Source organism: Solea solea, chromosome 5 (assembly GCF_958295425.1).
Source record: "Solea solea chromosome 5, fSolSol10.1, whole genome shotgun sequence".
Classification (NCBI taxonomy): Eukaryota; Metazoa; Chordata; class Actinopteri; order Pleuronectiformes; family Soleidae; genus Solea; species Solea solea.
Window position 1 is genome coordinate 13,818,541 of NC_081138.1, and position 22,657 is coordinate 13,841,197.

At 37.2% G+C, this 22,657-nt stretch overlaps 2 protein-coding genes and 2 long non-coding RNA genes across 5 annotated transcripts in view; 1 reads left to right on the forward strand and 3 right to left on the reverse strand.

Moving 5' to 3' along the window:
- LOC131459329 (uncharacterized) overlaps positions 1-22,657 on the forward strand; it is a 109,410-nt gene that overhangs the window by 79,599 nt on the left and 7,154 nt on the right. The gene's annotated exons all lie outside the window — the stretch shown is intronic.
- Positions 822-10,654, reverse strand: LOC131459325 (up-regulator of cell proliferation-like). Its single transcript, XM_058629023.1, has 4 exons — positions 10,615-10,654; positions 9,162-9,268; positions 8,736-8,810; positions 822-6,496 (listed from the first exon to the last, which is right to left on the reverse strand). Exons 3-4 carry the CDS (start codon positions 8,770-8,772, stop codon positions 1,827-1,829), a joined length of 4,707 nt encoding a protein of 1,568 aa, XP_058485006.1. The 5' UTR covers positions 8,773-8,810; positions 9,162-9,268; positions 10,615-10,654; the 3' UTR covers positions 822-1,826.
- On the reverse strand, positions 13,461-19,386 carry LOC131459326 (up-regulator of cell proliferation-like). The gene is made up of 2 exons (XM_058629024.1): positions 19,314-19,386; positions 13,461-18,561 (listed from the first exon to the last, which is right to left on the reverse strand). Exons 1-2 carry the CDS (start codon positions 19,348-19,350, stop codon positions 13,892-13,894), a joined length of 4,707 nt encoding a protein of 1,568 aa, XP_058485007.1. The 5' UTR covers positions 19,351-19,386; the 3' UTR covers positions 13,461-13,891.
- On the reverse strand, positions 20,375-22,360 carry LOC131459330 (uncharacterized). Its single transcript, XR_009240238.1, has 3 exons — positions 22,297-22,360; positions 20,742-20,848; positions 20,375-20,398 (listed from the first exon to the last, which is right to left on the reverse strand). It is a non-coding gene; the product is annotated as an uncharacterized LOC131459330 (long non-coding RNA).

Genomic DNA, 22,657 nt, shown 5'->3' on the forward strand with positions numbered 1-22,657 from the left:
CATGTATTTACACTCTATAAGATGTGGATAAAACGTTTTCCTTCCCCACACAAATTTATACAACAGACGTGAGCTACCACCACCACCATCTAATCAAAATGTATTTTATGACTTTTACCTCTTTTTGACAAGTGTTCCAAGTGGTTCTACATCTGCAACAGATGCTGAAAGAACCCAGGCCACTCCAATGCCTCCTGCAGTATTGTGTTAACCAAATCTGAAAACCCAACCACTCATGTACAATCCTCACCATCTTCTCCCTCTTGTTGAGCCAGAAGAACCAGTCCGTCACAGTTCACTTAATTTTCTCATTCATACACGATATCAAGTCAAGTGCAAATCAAAGTTTGTTAATCTGCTGAGGTTTATTTGAAATACTTTACACTCATGGCTTTTCTAAAAGCTACAACTAGAGAAAGAGCCAACGTCTGCTCACTTTCCTACAGCGTCAATAAACTCTCACAAGTTTAACAATGATTTAAAAAAATAATTCTTCATGCAGAACTGTGCCCGAGTCACCGCTCAAATTGAATATTTTCTTACTTTACTTATTCAAAATCTATCCTTCACTCTTTGAGCTAGGTTGTTCACAATCACACAGAAAAACAAACAAATCCAAACTTAATATAAAATGAAAACATGAATGTAGTAATTACTTCAAAATATTTTGAATAAAAAAACATATATGACTTGGTCAGATGATAATCATATCATGTTTACAGACTGCGATATTTGTAGGTAGGATAACTGGAGTAGATTGTACAATTTAAGATAACTGTAATAACTTAAAAGTATGTTCTGAAAAACAGAATGTTTGTAACTTAAATTTTAAAAGCTGTTTATTAATATTAAATCAACTTTGTATACATTTCACAAAGTGATCAGCCTTTTTCACAAGCTAAGAAACACATTCACAGCCCAGTTGTGTTTTAATTCATTTACTGCAAAACACTTTTTAACAAAACTTTTTCTTCAAATATCATCTTCAATATCATCATCATCATCATCATCATCATCATCAATTTTCAATTTCAAATAACAAATTATGAAAAAATATGTATGCAAATATGAAATATTGTCCGGCTTTTAACTGTGTGTTGTTTAACTCATTATCTGCCATCTGATGCCACAGTCACATCTGTCAGACTGTCTTCCCTATATTTAAACACAAGAAACAAAGTCAATTATATCAACATACATCAACATTTCTTGTAAAATTTCAACATAAGTAGATATTAAAATAAAAATGTTATGTTAAACATTATTGCTGTTATTCCCAACAGCAACAGCATTGTTATTATCTGAACTACTTTTCAGCAGAGATGTGTAGCAAATTTAATGCATGAAAAACTTCTTCAAATCATAAAGCACACACATATTTATATATAAAAAAAAATATTCCGGGTTTTCACTTTAAAACTTGTGCAACATCTGTCTCAAAGAATAAGTCACAAACAGCAAAGTCATTTACATCAACACATTTTAACTAATGCTTATAAATGTATCATATTTACTGTAGCACATATTATACATGTTCAATTACACATAACATGGCACCTGACTCAAGATTAAAATAAAAATGTAAAAGATCACTTAAAATTCAAGATATCTTCATATCATTAATATGTACAGTATATATAATACAATTCAGTACACTAATGTTGTGTACATGTGGATGTACAGTTACAGTTTGATCATCAACTTTGTCCTTTCTTTTTTTAATTTGAGGAATTGAATTTTAGTCACTGCTTTTTGATCTTCACTTTACATTAGTACCAACATGATTTTCTAGCAGCTTGAAATGTTGTGTTCTTTCAGAACTGTACTTAATTAACATTGAAAGCATCGTTTAAACCTTTTAATGCTTGTTGCCTTGTGATTGTTCTCCAGGCCTCAGGAACATCAGCTGGGTCAGCAACATATTCTTCAGCAAAACTGTTGTTGTATTTTACCAGGACATACTTCCAGTAATTTGATGCTTCTATGGTGGGGTCTAGAGGAATGATCCAGTCTGGATAGTACTTGGTGTAGTCCTTGTAAGGATGCCACTTCCATCTGGTGTCTTTGTTTTGGAATTCATGTTCACTGTACACATCAGTTGTACACAGTGCTGTGACCAGTTTTCTTGATTTGTGTCTGTGGAATCTGCCAAGACCTTGAGGTCGATGTATGGCTGTGTGATGCTCTTTGTGTTCTGTGCCTTCAGCTTCACATGGAGCAGAACAAAATGGACACTGCTTTCCACAACCAAACACCCGCTTGAAAAGCTCATCCTGTGGTTTGATTGGAAGCTGGTTCAGAGTCTCAGTGATGTTGTCAGAGTTTGAGATTTCCTCCTCAAGTTCATCTTTCAACTCATTGATTGAGGTCTTGAGGCAGTTGATAAACTGATGACATGTGCTTTGGATTTGAAACAAGCTGGTCTTCACAGACTCCTCTGAAATCGAAATATCTTTGATCAAAAATGTGCGCATGTTCCTGATGAACTTGGTAATGTTTTCCTTGTCATCTGGCAGCATAACATCACCCTGGTCTTTTGAGGCCCATTCTATTGAACGTGTTATTTTGTCAATGATGATGTGCAGAATATTGTTCTTCAGTTTGCACAAAGTCTTGTCCTCTGCCATTTTTTCCTGGATGTGCTGAAATATCCAGTCTTTGACATACATTTCATACTGATCAATGTACTTGTGGAAGCTGTTAAAGTCGTCCTTTTGCAGCAGCTCTTTCTGAATGTTGTACTGGAAGACAGAGCGAGAAGAGAACTTTGCTGAATGGGAACTTGTCAAAATTTCATTTACAATGTCTACGCCCAAAGATCTACAGATGTACTCTTTCACAGCAGGCTTGATACAAAACTGGACAAAGTCATTTGCTTTGCCTTGGTAGTGGTCTTTCTTTCTGTATAAGTCAAGAAAGTCGGATCGATACTGACTTTTGTACTTCTCAAGCTGAGAGTGAGGATTGTTTTCTGTCAGGAAACTTCTGTGCATTTTAAGAAATTCTCGTGAGGCAATGCCGCACATGTGGATTTTCAGGTCAATCTCAAACTGTGTATTTGTTTTGTTATGGTCGTCTTTTTCAAGGGCTTTGTCAATTGTTTCGAGAAGCTCCTTGGTGAAGGACTCTTGGTAATCTCCATTCGTCATAACTTTATCCAGAACAAACTGTGTACAAGACTGAATGACACTGTTTGCAAAGTTTTGTAAATCTTCACTCCACAGATGTTGGACCTTCCCTAAAAAGGAGTCTACATGATCCCTTGTAGTTTTGAATGGACACCTCCCAAATTCGTTTAGGTCTCGAATGTTCTGCAATTCCTCATTGACGTTTCTATTTGAGAAACTTTTTCTTAACTGCTTCAGGACACATGCTGCAATATCTCGCTCTTTCACACCTCCCACATTTACAGTGGCTTCAGCCCACATTTTTTCAAACTCTTGTGTCAGCTCTTCATCAGTCAGAGTGGACTCATTACAGTCCCCCAGCAGCTTCATGACCCGTTTTTCAATCACATTTCTGTATTGTCTCTGAATATCCTGAGTCTGTTTCGAGGTGATTTTAAGTTCGAGGGCACAGTCCAGTTTAGCATAAACAGAATGTTTGATTTCATTTGCAAGGCTCCTGATGCTGGTGGAAAACTCAGCTTTGTATTTCTCTATCAGATTTACTCGTTTGCCTCTCCTTTTGTAGTAGTCACAGAGTTTCTCCTTCATTATGGTTTCTTGATCCACTATTTTCTGAGTTACCTCTAATTTATTTTTCCCAACTAATCTGTTCCAAGTTTCTAATGCAGATTCATTGTCAGCATTTAGGATTTCTAACTCAGCTGCTGTTTGCCAGGTCAGAATCTCTTTTCTGAACTCCCATTCCCACTGATTGAACTCTTTCCACAAGCTGTCATAGGCATGAGCCACAAGTTTGTTCCTGAAGCTAAAGATGAAGTTCTCATATTTTACAGCTTTCCAGAGACTTGTCATCCATCCTAGAAAAAATGGGATCTGTGACAGTTCATTACTTCTTTCACTCATCACAGTTTGTAAAAGATTTTTCTTGAAATGTGCTACAGCCTCACTGTAACCTGTGTTTACTGGTGCCATTGGTGGGGTTCCATGCCAGAGTCCTGGGATGTTCCAGTTATTCTTTTCCATGTCATAGTCCAGCACATCTGTGAATTCTTTAATGGCTGGCTTCCTTTCCATCTCAGCTGCAATTTGAGTCATTTCATTGAGCTGATCCAAGAGATGTTTTCTTTCAGTCATGGTCTTGGCATGAGCTGAAACTGAAGAAACATTTTGGTGAACAAAATAACAAACTGGCTTTTTTCCAATCTCTTTTATTCTCAAGAAGGCATGCACGGTGATTTGCAAGAAATCTTTCATTTCATTTGCATTTTCCATTGCAATGTTGATAATGGTGACATCACTCAAGCCAATGACAAAGGTTGCCAGCTGGTTGTCATGCTCATAACTGTCCCCTAGTTGTGCCAAATCAGGAGCCTTAAGACCCTCTGTGTCAATGAGGACAATGAAATCACAGTTGAACTCACTTTTCAAATCTTCCCCAACTTTGAGGAAGAGCATGAAAGCTCCTCTTGTGCATCTGCCACTGCTGACAGGAAATTGCACACCAAACATGGTGTTGAGGAGTGTGGACTTCCCACTGCTCTGGACACCCAACACAGTCAATACCAACAGTCTGCTCTTCTGTCCCACCTTCTTGTGAAGCTCCATCAGCACATTTGTCACCCATCTCTCTGGAATGTTGGAAGCATCTCCATCCAGGAGCTCTAAAGGATATCCATCCAGCAACATTTCAGCAGCCAAAGCAGGGAGGTGAGCTATTTTATCAGCAGCTATTGGTGAGCTGATAGAGTCAGGGGAGAACTCGTAGATCAGTCCCATCTCTCTCATGTAATGCTCTATTCCTAAAGAGCTATCCACCAATGCTTGGTCTAACTCTGCTAAGAGCTTCACATCTTTGTTCTTGCATTGCTCTTTGAATTGGTTGCGCAACTCGAATAATTTTGTTCTTGAGTGTGTATTAAACTTGAGTTTCATCCACTTGAGAAAAACATCCCTTTCTTCTTTGTCACTTGATGATAAGTATTTAATGAACCTTTTCATTCCTTTGGATACTTTACATTTTCTTTGATCTTTTATGATTTGCTCTTTTTCTGCATGCAGTTGTAATTTATACTCTTCAAGGTTTGAATCACCAGGTTTCTTCAATCTGCACTCCTCTTTTTCTAACTGTGATAATCTTTTCCAGTTCTCTCCTTGCAGTGGAAGTTGTTGTTTCTTGTAGTGTGGTATACTTCGTACCCCAATGTCATCCATGATCTTTTCAGCTGCTTTCTTCTGTTTATCAGTTTTGCTTTCGTCCACAGACAAACCAAGTTCAATGGCTTGGTCAAACATGTTTTCAATGCTTATTGTTGATTTTACATCTAACTGGGATGTCTTGATGGCTTCACAAAGCCTATTTGAGAACTCTGTAACATTTTGCCTTGAGTCTTTGATCTTCACTCTGTTGTTTGATAGATTTAATTCACCCACCAATGTCTTCACTGAAATCATGTCCTGTCTTGCGTTCTCTCCATTACGATTAACAACTAAGAAGAGTTTGGATTTCACATCTTGAAGAGATGTCAGAATTCTGTGTTCTACTTCATCAACTCTGTCCAGGAACACAAAGGTCGCAGTTGATACTTGAAAAAGAAAGTTGAATTGTGTGAGTGACTCACGAATGTCTCCTCTCAAATTTGCAAAGCCAATTGGCTCTGGAAATATGTCAAGGGTTTTTCCCCCCGAGGGTAAGTACCAGCAAACCTCAACCAATCCATTTGCAATTTGTCTTTTAACTGCCCCACCTTCCACATCTCTGTGTGTGAAGATACTACAACTTTGTTGTCCACTGCTGAGAAGATGATTCAAGAACTGTGACTTTGATAAACTACAGTTCTTCAGTCTCACAAAGGAATAGAACGGTATATTTGCCTGAATAATGTTTTCCTCAACAAAACCCTTTGATTCAGACAAATCATGTGGACACCATTCTTTGACAATATCTCTTAAAGCCCAATGCATCAGGGCACACTGACTCTTATTGCCATGGGGCAACAGCAGTGGGAGCGAAAACTGGCACAGTGACATTTTTAGGGCCATTTCCTGCTGCAAGAGGCTGTCGGCACAAAGGAAGAGCGCTACGATAACATCAAGAGGGTTAACCTTACTGTCTGCAGAGTCCTCTGCTGTGTAAAGGTCGAGATCAGAGAGATCATTGTTTTCCTCATGCCTGATTGATAATTGTGTGCAGCTCCTGCATTCAGCATTGATTTTGAACAGTTTTCGGAGAAAACACCATGGTATTTCCTCCAATGATAAAACAGCTTTTTCATCTATACTGTTTTTGTTGATCTCAAAGAGAGAACGAAGAGTGAGCTTGTTGGGATAATTTTTCTCCAGCCCAAGTTTGGTGAGGAAATCTTTCAGGCCTGTGAAAGAGAAAGAGAACATTCATTAAAAATTCAGATCACACACCATTATTGTACATACTAAAAACAATATGCTAGAGCCATTGTTTTGATTTTGGAGGCTAGTTATTTTTCCCTGATAGCACTCTTTAGGCTAACTGGCCCTTGGTTGTAGTTTCTGTCCGTCAATAGTAATTTACAAGTCAAAAACTGCTGACAGATATATCAAACCTTCATGGTCACACAAATGAAACATCAAGAAACATGACATATGTACATAAAAGTCTACTGATATCATTACCTAAACCCAATTTGTAATCGGTTGTTTTAAATTAAAGGCCTTTGCACAGCAGACAAGTTTTTTTTAGGCAAATTATTCACCCTTTTGAAGTATTTTTTTGAAAATGTGTCCAATCAACACATCGCCTGCATAATTTCACTGTGCGAAATTGCAACTGTTATTTTTTCAGATCGCGGTTGATTTACCTGAGCTTCCTTTTTCAACAAATTTACAGCTAACTAATCTACTAACTAACTGTTGATGACGTGCAGTCAAAACATTTTGCACAGCAGCAAATTGCTTGATGTTTCTTGTTTCCGCAAACCCTGTTCTTTTTAATAAACCAAAAAAACGATAAAACTATTGTGTAGATGTGCAATGGACCTGTAGAACCTGATAATGTAATAAATCTCCGATAATGTAATAACCCCGATAATGTAATAAAAATTTGCACTAGAGTCCATTGAAAATGTAATAAAACCTGATAATGTAATAAATCCCCGATAATGTAATAACACCGATAATGTAATAAAAATTTGCACTTGAGTCCATTGAAAATGTAATAAAACCTGATAATGTAATAACTTCCCGATAATGTAATAAAGTGCATTTCCCAATAATGTAATACACTTTTTACCAATAATGTAATAAAGTATTACATTATCAGGAGGTTATTACATTATCAGGTGAGCCTTCATTTCGCAGGTCCTGATAATGTAATATTTCCCCAATATTGTAATAATTTAACAGCAGACCACCCGTTACTTGGGTTCAAGTGGTGATACTTTGTAAGCAATGCAAGCTCGAGAGCTCTAGCACCACCAACAGGACAAAGTTGGACATGCATGTATGTACATTAACTTTTGACTTGTTCATCCGTTTTTCACAAACGATGTATCACTGGAACCCTTGGGCCAAGCCGAGTTCAATGCACCCTTAATGTTCATTTCGGCCATATTGGATTTTCTGCCATCTTTGATTTGATCCATAACCTTTTAAAGGCTTCTCTTCTCAAAACATTGTTCAGATGATCTTCAGACCAGGCCACACGAATGCATTCAACATCTTGAAATTCACCGGCCAATCAAACATGACTTTGAGGTCATCAAACAGGAAGTAAGCCAATTTCACTGCAACCTTTAACATATTTAACCAAACTTGGTACATAGATTCATGACATCATCCTGGGGATACCACAAAAAATGGTGACCTTTGACCTCTGGGGGCGCTGTGTTTAAACTGTTTACTTAAATTAGACATATAATACCCTATTTCTCAAGTTAAAATAGTTCCCTGGTGTCCGAATTAACATGTCTGTGACATGCTTTGGTCAAAATACCATAAGGATGAAGCACCATAGCAGTTCCATAACCCTGCTAAACCCGCCCCTTTCAGAACACTCGGTTTTGTGCATGGTCCCTTTATATGCAAATGAGACACAGGCAAACACATACCCACTTCTTCCAGGGGGTTTGTGATTTGTCCTATTTACAGCGCTCACTCGCTCATCTCCTGTTACCTCCGCTCCATTCCTCTCCCCCTCCCTCCACACACAAGTGGTGCGAACACACAAACACAGCTCAGCTGGAAGGTGAAGCTCTCAATTTACTGTTTCCATCCCTCACCTCTGGTCATGAGTAATGACAAAGAACAAGATCATGTGGCTGAAATAAATTTCCTCAGTGTTAGAGATGACGAGCTTGGACGTCAAGAAGGAGCTCAAAGTAGATAATAAAGAACTGGAGATTTATTCAGAGACTCAGTTTACTTTGAAAGAATTGGTCTACATGACTATACAGGTCTTATATGTCTATTGATAATAAGATGTCCTCTGTAATTTTGGGAAATACATTTTTTTTGGCATCCCTGCTAATAAATATTTAATTGTTTGCTGTCCATTTTGTTTTTGAACTAGATGATTTAAAAAGCTGTATTACATTTGTTTGTATGCACATACATTTTTAAAACATTTTATTGTACCTGTACGCTTTTGTCCTTCTGTGTTCAGTGTGGACATGATCTGACTCCTCGCTTCTCTCCTCTGCGCTTTAGAACCTAGTGGAAAAAGAGATCTCTTTGGTTTCACATATCCGATGTTTTCATAGAACCAAATGTGCTATTGGTGACATTCAAATCAGACCAAAATACAGCATACAAACATAGATACAGTTACATGCAAACCCCAAAGTAAAGAATCGGAGCCACAACATATTTCAATTAAAAGTTGATGGGTTATTTTTTTAAATGTACATCATTCATCCATCAATATATGTTGTAATATTAATTAGCATTAGAATTAGATAAATATTAGAAAAAGGAGAAATAACTGGGGATGGGTAACTTTTGTGAATATAAATTGTACATTTCTGAAATGCACAGCACTAAAATTGCAATACATGAACTTACCATTCAAAATGTCCACAGAAATGTCACAAACGGTGAACTTGCAGCTTCCAGAAACCTTCCACTTAGGATGTTGTGAATCAAACTTGAGCAGGACATTCGTCTCATAACTGTAAACATAAACAAATAAGTAGTACATTTTTTCACAGAACAACTTTTGTTATCAACTTTTGCATTTTTGTTGACTAAACACAAACTGGCATCAGACCCTCAAAGCCGATCTGTCTTAATCCTAACCTGGACCTTTGCTTATAGTTTTTATCTTGTAGTTCCTGGTGTTTTTGTCCCTGTTAGTTTTTGTGGATTTCCTGTTTTATTTTGACACTTCCTGTTTTGATTCTCACCTCTTGTCATGTCACTTCATCACTCCCTAAACTGCTTTAAACTTTTAGATTACCGGCCTTAGATTGTCTCTCCCTTCATAGTTCCCTTTGTTCTCTGTTAGATTGTCTGTTTTGTTGTTATGATTCCAGTTTGCTCCTCGTGTCCTGTTCCCCTGTGGTATTGATCAAGACCCCTGTGCCCTTTGCTTTGCTTTGCTTTTGGCACTTTTCCACTACTCAGTTTACGCACGGCACGACTGCCCCTAACCTCGTTATTACAGTTATTTCACTCGCATTTTTGCATTTTATTGTTAATATTTTGTTGTTTATTGTTATTTTTTTACTGTTCAAAATTCAAATTTCACAGGCAAAATCCATCTGTTGTTCATGGGCAACTGCAGTGTTTCTCTTCATTGTAAATTGTTAATACACTATTTTAATATGCAGTAAATTGTTAATACTGTAACTGTCTGGAAAAATTGTCAAAAATCACTTATTGGGGGGACATTTTTCTGGCAATTTTATGGTATAAAACAAGAAATTAGCCTGAAGTGCAAAATGTTTATAATACTGCTGAGGTTAGATGCAGTTAGTGTGAAAATCAAATACCCAACAGACTAAAGACACATATGAACATAATATAAATAATAATAAATAACCCTCTTGAGACACATCACATGGAGTCTCAATCACTCAATTTGAGAAAAAACGTGATTAAAATAAAAAAAAATCCTCTAAACCTCTGGTTTGTTTCACTTAGATAAACCAACTCAACCCGCTTAACTACATAACAAATGTTGTGTTTAACTTGCATAGCCTTATGTCACACATTGTAAACAAAAACAAATTGAAAACATTTTATTCTGAATGAAAATACAACAAAACCAAAGTCTGTCACTGACTAGACACAGTACCTGTCGTTCTAAAGTTGACTAACTTTGGGCTAATTTGGGTTTCAGTATATTTCATTGACAATCTCGAGAATAAAAGGCTTTGAGGCACAAAAGAAGTAATAAAAATGGATGCAGTCGTGTAACATCATGGATGACAATTGCTGTAAAATACCATCACTAATCAACAAAGACAAAGTATAAAGCACTTAATGCAACAGATAAGGATTCTATAAAACCTACCTGTTAACAAGTCGGAGAGGAGACTCTGGTGCTGCTTGTGCTTGTGGCTCCTGTGGTATTTATAGTGCATTAACCTAAGGCATTTGCAGCACTGGAACAACAGGTTTTTGTGAACTGAATGTTGTTTCCTTTCCTGTAAAAGGACAAATCTAACAACTTACACTTTGATAATTCTACCCTTCTACTACAATTATTGCTAATAAAACATTTTTAAAAAATCACCATCATCTGGTATTTGCAGCTTGTTGTTTGATGATGTTTCTTAATTTGTTTGCATTTTATGTAATTACAGTTATATATATATATATATGTATATACTGTGTCTGTGTGTGTGTGTTTCTGAACATGAAAGAATATGTCTAAAAATCCAAAATCAGTTTGAATTCATACGTCAGACATTTGTTCTCCCTGTCAACACCCTTTGTAAAGGAAAGTAAAACCAACCAGCCTTTCTCTACGAAAAAGAATGTTGTCCCTCAAGTGTCAACACTCGCCACCCTTGTGTGTCAGCCAACCTTGTTTCTCGTAATTGGTCTGTTTTTCTGAAATCCTCCACCTTTATTCATTACTTCCTTAAAGTTGAAGGGAATCAAAACATCATCAGCACTCTGTAATTATGAGGACTGTGTATTTATGCTGATGTTGGTGTGCACTTTCTTTTTTTGGTGTGGGTCACACTTAAAATAAGTAATAATTGAATTAAGGCATATGGAGTATTGTGTATGTTTTAATCAGATTATAAAGTCCTTTTGGAATTTCCACATCAGTGTTGGTAATGGGGATGTGAGTCATAATCAGACTATGGTCTGTGACACTGACGTGTAAACATAAATATGAATGGAATATTCCATCAGAGGCTCATGTAAATATTATCATCAGAGTGATGTCTTATTCAGATTAAGGTCAATAGATGGATTGGTAGGTTATTGGTTTGCATGAGCAGTCAATAAAACCAAATTGTTAATTGTATTCTTTCTAACACAAAAAATGGCTGTGTGAAATGACAGATTTTAAAGTCCCTAATAATATTTACTGATTTACTTGTATGTTATGAAGCATCCAGGTCCCTCATGTTATCTAGGACAGGTTGACTCAGGTTAACAGGGTTCCCAGCATTACAACCAAGCAGTAGCTCTTACTTTCTGTGCTGTTCATCAGTAAATCTAGTCTTCTAAATGTATTATTCACTACCTTTGTAACAGCTTTAATCTCTTTAAAATGGCAGTGGCTATTTAAACAGTAAAAATCCAACACTAATTTTAACATATGGTCCTAATCTACACCGTGTAAAACTAACACTGAACATAGGGTTGAAGTTTCAGAGTTAATATTTTACACTACACTACACTACACTGAGCAGTGTTAATCAAGTTTTACACTATGAGGGATATAACACCCATACTGTCATTTACATTTGACACTTTAGAGTTCAAGTGTTAATCAGAATTTAGTCTTATTAATTCCCTCGTCATCAGTGTAAAACCTATTTAACACTAAGTGAAATCACTTCCAACACAGTGTTGATTTTAGATTGACTCCTGCTAGTGTTGAACATAATTTACTCATGTATTTACACTCTATAAGTGTTATGCTTACCCAACACCTTCATGTTTACTCCTTTTTAATACAATGTGTAATGTCATATATTTGTATGTGTATGTCCATGTCCCCTGTGTCTTAATGTTGCTGTTTGAAAATAAAATAAAAAACTAAGTTTCTTTTTAAAATGCTGCATTTCCATGTACAGTGAAATGTGAATAGGTGATCAGCTCCGCCTCAGCGCACGCTCGCTGCCTACAGTGCGCGGGGCAGAGCAGCGTTACCTCGGCCTGTCCTGATGAAATGATCCACTGGCTCAGACATCGCAGTCAGTAGATTAAGCCTCATCACAGAGTGTTGATAAATGAACATAATAAATACTTTTAATAAATGCGTATATATTATTTAATCATTTTAAATATTTAACTTAATTTATTAATTTATTTTTATAGAAATATACAGTACTGTTAGGTTGTGTGTTCTCATGTATTATTATTCTGTGCTTTTATTTTGAAGTTGTATGTTCAGTGAAGGTTGCTGTGCCAATCTCAGCTGACATTCAAAGTCAAAATAAATAAAACATTAATAATATACAAACTTTCAAACTGTCATGTCGAAACGTTTACATTAGAAACAAATTAACGGGTCAACAACAAATCTATCGATCACACCAAGCATCTAATGACAGCGATGTCAGCGGATCGTTTCATCAGGACAGGCTGAGGTAACGCTGCTCTGCCCCGCAAACTGTAGGCAGCGAGCGTCCAAAGAAAAACAAACAAATCCAAACTTATTATAAAATGAAAACCTATTTACTGTCTCCATAGCACAGAGACTTTGTGGGCATTAAGCCAAGTGTTTGCAACTGCCGATCAGTTGAGACAAATTTTGAGACATTTACTGTACATGAATGTAGTAATTACTTCAAAATATTAAGAATAAAAAAACATATATGACTTAGATCTATGAAAACATGTTTTTCATTATTGGTCACATGATAATCATATCATGTTTACAGACTGCGATATTTGTAAGTAGGATAACTGGAGTAGATTGTACAATTCAAGATAATAACTTAAAAGTATGTTCTGAAAAACAGAATGTTAGTAACTTAAATTTAAAAAGCTATGTTTATTAATATTAAATCAACTTTGTATACATTTCACAAAGTGATCAGCCTTTTTCACAAGCTAAGAAACACATTCATAGCCCGGTTGTGTTTTAATTCATTTACTGCAAAACACTTTTTAACAAAACTTTTTCTTCAAATATCATCTTCAATATCAAAATCATCATCATCATCATCATCATCAATTTTCAATTTCAAATAACAAGTTATGAAAAAATATGTATGCAAATAGTCACAAACAGCATGGTCATTTACATCAACACATTTTAACTAATGCTTATAAATGTATCATATTTACTGTAGCACATATTAAACATGTTCAATTACACATAACATGGCACCTGACTCAAGATTAAAATAAAAATTTAAAAGATCACTCAAAATTCAAGATATCTTCATATCATTAATATGTACAGTATATATAATACAATTCAGTACACTAATGTTGTGTACATGTGGATGTACAGTTACAGTTTGATCATCAACTTTGTCCTTTCTTTTTTAATTTGAGGGATTGAATTTTAGTCACTGCTTTTTGATCTTCACTTTACATTAGTACCTACATGATTTTCTAGCAGCTTGAAATGTTGTGTTCTTACAGGAATGTAATTAATTAACATTGAAAGCATCGTTCAAGCCTTTTAATGCTTGTTGCCTTGTGATTGTTCTCCAGGCCTCAGGAACATCAGCTGGGTCAGCAACATATTCTTCAGCAAAACTGTTGTTGTATTTTACCAGGACATACTTCCAGTAATTTGATGCTTCTATGGTGGGGTCTGGAGGAATGATCCAGTCTGGATAGTACTTGGTGTAGTCCTTGTAAGGATGCCACTTCCATCCGGTGTCTTTGTTTTGGAATTCATGTTCACTGTACACATCAGTTGTACACAGTGCTGTGACCAGTTTTCTTGATTTGTGTCTGTAGAAACTGCCAAGACCTTGAGGTCGATGTATGGCTGTGTGATGCTCTTTGTGTTCTGTGCCTTCAGCTTCACATGGAGCAGAACAAAATGGACACTGCTTTCCACAACCAAACACCCGCTTGAAAAGCTCATCCTGTGGTTTGATTGGAAGCTGGTTCAGAGTCTCAGTGATGTTGTCAGAGTTTGAGATTTCCTCCTCAAGTTCATCTTTCAACTCATTGATTGAGGTCTTGAGGCAGTTGATAAACTGATGACATGTGCTTTGGATTTGAAACAAGCTGGTCTTCACAGACTCCTCTGAAATCGAAATATCTTTGATCAAAAATGTGCGCATGTTCCTGATGAACTTGGTAAGGTTTTCCTTGTCATCTGGCAGCATAACATCACCCTGGTCTTTTGAGGCCCATTCTATTGAATGTGTTATTTTGTTAAGGATGATATGCAGACTATTGTTCTTCAGTTTGCACAAAGTCTTGTCCTCTGCCATTTTTTCCTGGATGTGCTGAAATATCCAGTCTTTGACATACATTTCATACTGATCAATGTACTTGAGGAAGCTGTTAAAGTCGTCCTTTTGCAGCAGCTCTTTCTGAATGTTGTACTGGAAGACAGAGCGAGAAGAGAACTTTGCTGAATGGGAACTTGTCAAAATTTCATCTACAATGTCTACGCCCAAAGATCTACCGATGTACTCTTTGACAGCAGGCTTGATACAAAACTGGACAAAGTCATTTGCTTTGCCTTGGTAGTGGTCTTTCTTTCTGTATAAGTCAAGAAAGTCGGATCGATACTGCCTTTTGTACTTCTCAAGCTGAGAGTGAGGATTGTTTTCTGTCAGGAAACTTCTGTGCATTTTGAGAAACTCTCGTGAGGCAATGCCGCACATGTGGATTTTCAGGTCAATCTCGAACAGTGTATTTGTTTTGTGAGGGTTGTCTTTTTCAAGAGCTTTGTCAATTGTTTCGAGAAGCTCCTTGGTGAAGGACTCTTGGTAATCTCCATTCGTCATAACTTTATCAAGAACAAACTGTGTACAAGACTTAATGACACTGTTTGCAAAGATCTGCAAATCTTCCCTCCACAGATGTTGGACCTTCCCTAAAAAGGAATCTACATGATAACTCGTAGTTTTGAATGCACACCTCCCAAATTCGTTTAGGTCTCGAATGTTCTGCAATTCCTCATTGACGTTTCTATTTGAGAAACTTTTTCTTAACTGCTTCAGGACACATGCTGCAATATCTCGCTCTTTCACACCTCCCACATTTACAGTGGCTTCAGCCCACATTTTTTCAAAATCTTGTGTCAGCTCTTCATCAGTCAGAGTGGACTCATTACAGTCCCCCAGCAGCTTCATGACCCGTTTTTCAATCACATTTCTGTATTGTCTCTGAATATCCTGAGTCTGTTTCGAGGTGATTTTAAGTTTGAGGGCACAGTCCAGTTTAGCATAAACAGAATGTTTGATTTCATTTGCAAGGCTCCTGATGCTGGTGGAAAACTCAGCTTTGTATTTCTCTATCAGATTTACTCGTTTGCCTCTCCTTTTGTAGTAGTCACAGAGTTTCTCCTTCATTATGGTTTCTTGATCCACTATTTTCTGAGTTGCCTCTAATTTCTTTTTCCCAACTAATCTGTTCCAAGTTTCTAACTCAGATTCATTGTCAGCATTTAGGATTTCTAACTCAGCTGCTGTTTGCCAGGTCAGTATCTCTTTTCTGAACTCCCATTCCCACTGATTGAACTCTTTCCACAAGCTGTCATAGGCATGAGCCACAAGTGTGTTCCTGAAGCTAAAGATGAAGTTCTCATATTTTACAGCTTTCCATAGACTTGTCATCCATACTAGAAACTCTGGGATCTGTGACGGTTCATTGCTTCTTTCACTCATCACAGTTTGTAAAAGATTTTTCTTGAAATGTGCTACAGCCTCACTGTAACCTGTGTTTACTGGTGCCATTGGTGGGGTTCCATGCCAGAGTCCTGGGATGTTCCAGTTATTCTTTTCCATGTCATAGTCCAGCACATCTGTGAATTCTTTAATGGCTGGCTTCCTTTCCATCTCAGCTGCAATTTGAGTCATTTCATTGAGCTGATCCAAGAGATGTTTTCTTTCAGTCATGGTCTTGGCATGAGCTGAAACTGAAGAAACATTTTGGTGAACAAAATGACAAACTGGCTTTTTTCCAATCTCTTTCATTCTCAAGAAGGCATGCACAGTGATTTGCAAGACATCTTTCATTTCATTTGCATTTTCCATTGCAATGTTGATAATGGTGACATCACTCAAGCCAATGACAAAGGTTGCCAGCTGATTGTCATGCTCATAACTGTCCTCTAGTTGTGCCAAATCAGGAGCCTTAAGACCCTTTGTGTTAATGACAACAATGAAATCACAGTTTAACTCACTTTTCAAATCTTCCCCAACTTTGAGGAAGAGCATGAAAGCTCCTCTTGTGCATCTGCCACTGCTGACAGGAAACTGCACACCAAACATGGTGTTGAGGAGTGTGGACTTCCCACTCCCCTGGACACCCAACACAGTCAATACCAACAGTCTACTCTTCTGTCCCACCTTCTTGTGAAGCTCCATCAGCACATCTGTCACCCATCTCTCTGGAATGTTGCAAGCATCTCCATCCAGGAGCTCTAAAGGATATCCATCCAGCAACATTTCAGCAGCCAAAGCAGGGAGGTGAGCTATTTTATCAGCATCTATTGGTGAGCTGATAGAGTCAGTGGAGAACTCGTAGATCAGTCCCATCTCTCTCATGTAATGCTCTATTCCTAAAGAGCTATCCACCAATGCTTGGTCTAACTCTGCTATGAGCTTCACATCTTTGTTCTTGCATTGCTCTTTGAATTTGTTGCGCAACTCGAACAATTTTGTTCTTGAGTGTGTATTAAACTTGAGTTTCATCCACTTGAGAAAAACATCCCTTTCTTCTTTGTCACTTGATGATAAGTACTGAATGAACCTTTTCATTCCTTTGGATACTTTGCATTTTCTTTGCTCTTTTCTGATTTGCTCTTTTTCTGCATGCAGTTGTAATTTATACTCTTCAAGGTTTGAATCACCAGGTTTCTTCAATCTGCACTCCTCTTTTTCTAACTGTGATAATCTTTTCCAGTTCTCTCCTTGCAGTGGAAGTTGTTGTTTCTTGTAGTGTGGTATACTTCGTACCCCAATTTCAACCATGATCTTCTCAGCTGCTTTCCTCTGTTTATCAGTTTTGCTTTCGTCCACATACATACCAAGTTCAATGGCTTGGTCAAACATGTTTTCAATGCTTATTGTTGATTTTACATCTAACAAGGATGTCTTGATGGCTTCACAAAGCCTATTTGAGAACTCTGTAACATTTTGCCTTGAGTCTTTGATCTTCACTCTGTTGTTGGATAGATTTAATTCACCCACCAATGTCTTCACTGACATCATGTCCTGTTTTGCGTTCTCTCCATTACGATTAACAACTAAGAAGAGTTTGGATTTCACATATTGAAGAGATGTCAGAATTCTGTGTTCTTCTTCATCAACTCTGTCCAGGAACACAAAGGTCGCAGTTGATACTTGAAAAAGAAAGTTGAATTGTGTGAGTGACTCACGAATGTCTCCTCTCAAATTTGCAAAGCCAATCGACTCTGGAAATATGTCAAGGGTTTTTCCCCCTGAGGGTAAGTACCAGCAAACCTCAACCAATCCATTTGCAATGTGTCTTTTAACTGCCCCACCTTTCACATCTCTGTGTGTGAAGATACTACAACTTTGTTGTCCACTGCTGAGAAGATGATTCAAGAACTGTGACTTTGGTAAACTACAGTTCTTCAGTCTCACAAAGGAATAGAACGGTATATTTGCCTGAATAATGTTTTCCTCAACAAAACCCTTTGATTCAGACAAATCATGTGGACACCATTCTTTGACAATATCTCTTAAAGCCCAATGCATCAGGGCACACTGACTCTTATTGCCATGGGGCAACAGCAGTGGGAGCGAAAACTGGCACATTGACATTTTTAGGGCCATTTCCTGCTGCAAGAGGCTGTCGGCACAAAGGAAGAGCGCTACGATAACATCAAGAGGGTTAACCTTACTGTCTGCAGAGTCCTCTGCTGTGTTAAGGTCTAGATCAGGGAGATCATTGTTTTCCTCATGCCTGATTGATAATTGTGTGCAGCTCCTGCATTCAGCATTGATTTTGAACAGTTTTCGGAGAAAACACCATGGTATTTCCTCCAATGATAAAACAGCTTTTTCATCTATACTGTTTTTGTTGATCTCAAAGAGAGAACGAAGAGTGAGCTTGTTGGGAAAATATTCCTCCAGCCCAAGTTTCGTGAGGAAATCTTTCAGGCCTGTGAAAGAGAACATTCATTTAAAATTCAGATCAGACACCATTATTGTACATACTAAAAACAATATGCTAGAGCCATTGTTTTGATTTGGAGGCTAGTTATTTTTCCCTGATACTACTCTTTAGGCTAACTGGCCCTTGGTTGTAGTTTCTGTTAGTCAATAGTAAGTCAAAAACTGCTGATGTACAGATATACAGATATATATATATATATATATATATATATATATATACAGACAGATATATCAAACCTTCATGGTCACACAACTGAAACACCAAGAAACATGACATATGTACATAAAAGTCCACTGATATCATTACCTAATACCTATTTGTAATCGGTTGTTTTAAATTAAAGGCCTTTGCACAGCAGACAAGTTTTTTTTAGGCAAATTATTCACTCTTTTGAAGTATTTTTTGAAAATGTGTCCAAACAACACATCACCTGCATAATTTCACTGTGCAAAATTGCAACTGTTATTTTTTCATATCGTGGTTGATTTACCTGAGCTTCCTTTTTCAACAAATTCACAGCTAACTAATCTACTAACTAATTGTTGATGACGTGTAGTCAAAACATTTTGCACAACAGCAAATTGCTTGATTGTTTAACACCCTGTTCTTTTTAATAAACCAAAAAACGATAAAACTGTTGTGTAGATTGCAATGGAGCTTCTTTGGGATGGTGTTTGTAAATCAAGCTTCAAAATAGTTTTTATAGTTGTTCGCTGAAAAGAGTATATGAGAGTTTACCTGCAAGCTCTTGATTCTCTCTGTTCATCGTAGACATAGTCCGACCTTTCCCTTCACTTCCTCTGTGAATCGAAACCTGGTTGACAAAGAATAATCTCATTGGTTCCACTTAAGCAAATATATTGAATTTCACTGATTCAAATATTATCTAAAAGGGCATTTCAGAGTTATTTTTCTTGGCTACTAACCAGAAGATGAACTAATGATTGAGTTCTCTTAGATGTTTTTCATTGTCCATTTTACAATTCTGATTCAGAATGTCTCGGGGTGAGCAATTTAAGATAAAGTTATATCAGAATCAGAATACTTTATCTGTCCTTGGGAGGAAGGTGAATTAAAAAAAAGTTGTATTAATATTCCAGAAGAAATTGCAATAATACATTATAAAGACCCACATGACTGATTTTCTGTCACTAATTTGCATGTGATATTATCAACAATATGATAATGAGGAGTGTCCCCAAGTCAAGGAGTTCAAGTATCTCTGTATCTTTGTGCTTTCACAAGTGAGCGGAAAATGGAGAAGCAAAGTGCAGACAGGACAGTGTCTGCACTGACGCAGACACTATTCTAGTTTGTTATGATGAAGAAAGAGCTCAGCTGGAAGGTGAAGCTCTTAATTTACTGTTTCCATCCCTCACCTCTGGTCACAATCTGTGAGTAATGACTGAAAGAACAAGATCATGTGGCTGAAATAAATTTCCTCAGTGTTAGAGATGACGAGCTTGGACGTCCAGAAGGAGCTTGAAGTAGATAATGAAGAACTGGAGATTTATTCAGAGTCTCAGTTTACTTTAAAAGAATTGGTTGTTTCTACATGACTATACAGGTCTTATATGTCTATTGATCATAAGATGTACTCTGTAATTTTGGGAAATACATTTTTTTAAATATTTGGCATCCCTGTTAATGAATATTTAATTGTTTGCTGTCCATTTTGTTTCTGAACTAGATGATTTAAAAAAGCTGTATTACATTTGTTTGTATGCACATACATTTTAAAATATTTTATTGTACCAGTACGCTTCTGTCCTTCTGTGTTCAGTGTGGACATGATCTGACTTCTCTCCTCTGCGCTTTAGAACCTAGTGGAAAAAGAGATCTCTTCGGTTTCACATAACCGATGTTTTCATAGAACCAAATGTGCTATTGGTGACATTCAAATCAGACCAAAATACAGCATACAAACATAGATACAGTTACATGCCAACCCCGAAGTGAAGAATTGGAGCCACAACATATTTCAGTTGAACGATTTTTTTAAAAATGTACATCATTCATCCATCAATATATGTTGTAATATTAATTAGCATTAGAATTAGATAAATATTAGAAAAAGGAGAAATAACTGGGGATGGGTAACCTTTGTGAATATAAATTGTACATTTCTGAAATGCACGGCACTAAAATTGCAATACATGAACTTACCATTCAAAATGTCCACAGAAATGTCACAAACGGTGAACTTGCAGCTTCCAGAAACCTTCCACTTAGGATGTTGTGAATCCAACTTGAGCAGGACATTCGTCTCATAACTGTAAACATAAACAAGTAAGTAATAAATTTTTTCACAGTACGACTGTTGTTTTCAATGTATTTTTGTTGACTAAACACAAAATGGCATCAGACCCTCAAAGCCGATCTGTCTTGATCCTAACCTGGATTTTTGCTTATATTTTTATCTTGTAGTTCCTGGTGTTTTTGTCCCTGTTAGTTTTTGTGGATTTCCTGTTTTATTTTGACACTTCCTGTTTCTCACCTCTTGTCATGTCACTTCATCACTCCCTAAACTGCTTTAAACTTTTAGATTACCGGCCTTAGATTGTCTCTCCCTTCATAGTTCCCTTTGTTCTCTGTTAGATTGTCTGTTTTGTTGTTATGATTCCAGTTTGCTCCTTGTGTCCTGTTCCCCTGTGGTATTGATCAAGACCCCTGTGCCCTTTGCTTTTCTTTGCTTTTGGCACTTTTCCACTACTCAGTTTACACATGGCACGACTACCCCTAACCTCTTTAACACCGAGTGTATTGGCAATGACACGTTTGGACAAGCACACTTTGCATTACTGTAATTACACAAAGGTTTGTGCTATTAGGAAAAATTCAATGGTTTTTGAAAGCTTTCTGGCCTGAAGTGACGTGCAAAATGTTTATAATACTGCTGAGGTTAGATGCAGTTAGTGTGAAAATCAAATACCCAACAGACTAAAGACACATATGAACATAACATAAATAATAATAAATAACCCTCACGAGACACATCACATGGAGTCTCAATCACTCAATTTGAGAAAAAACGTGATTAAAATTAAAAAAAAAAAAATCCTCTGAACCCCTAGTTTGTTTCACTTAGATTAACCAACTCAACCCACTTAACTACATAACAAATGTTGTGTTTAACTTTCAGTATATCAGGGTTTCAGTATATTTCATTGAAAATCTCGAGAATAAAAAGGCTTTGAGGCCCAAATTAAAGTAATAAAAAAAGATGCAGTCGTGTAACATCACAAATGACAATTGCTGTAAAATACCATCACTAATCAACAAAGACAAAGTCAGTCAGTATCTACCGCTTTATCCTCCACCAGAGGGTCGCGGGGGGTGCTGTGCCAATCTCAGCTACATCGGGCGATAGGCGGGGTACACCCTGGACAGTTCGCCAGGCCATCGCAGGGCCACACACATAGAGACAAACAACCATTCACTCTCACACTCACTCCTATGGTCAATTTAGAGTGTCCAATTTACCTAATCCCCACATTGCATGTTTCTGGACTGTGGGAGGAAGCCGGAGAACCCGGAGAGAACCCACGCACACACGGGGAGAACATGCAAACTCCATGCAGAAAGGCCCTTTTTCCAACCGGGGCTCGAACCCGGGTCTTCTCGCTGCAAGGCGAGAGTGCTAACCACTATACCACCGTGTGGCCCCAAAGAGGAAGTATAAACCACTAAATGCAACAGATAAGGATTCTATAAAACCTACCTGTTAACATGTCGGAGAGGAGACTCTGGTGCTGCTTGTGCTTGTAGCCTGTGGTATTTATAGTGCATTAACCTAAGACATTTGCAGCACTGGAACAACAGGTTTATGTGACCTGAATGTTGTTTCCCTTCCTGTAAAAGGACAAATCTAACAACGACTTTGAATTTGATAATTGTACTCTTCTACTACAATTATTGCTAATAAAACATTTTTAAAAAATCACCATCATATATATACATATATATGTATATACTGTATGTGTGTGTGTGTGTGTGTTTCTGAACATGAAAGAATATGTCTAAAAATTCAAAATCAGTTTGAATTCATACGTCAGACATTTGTTCTCCCTGTCAACACCCTT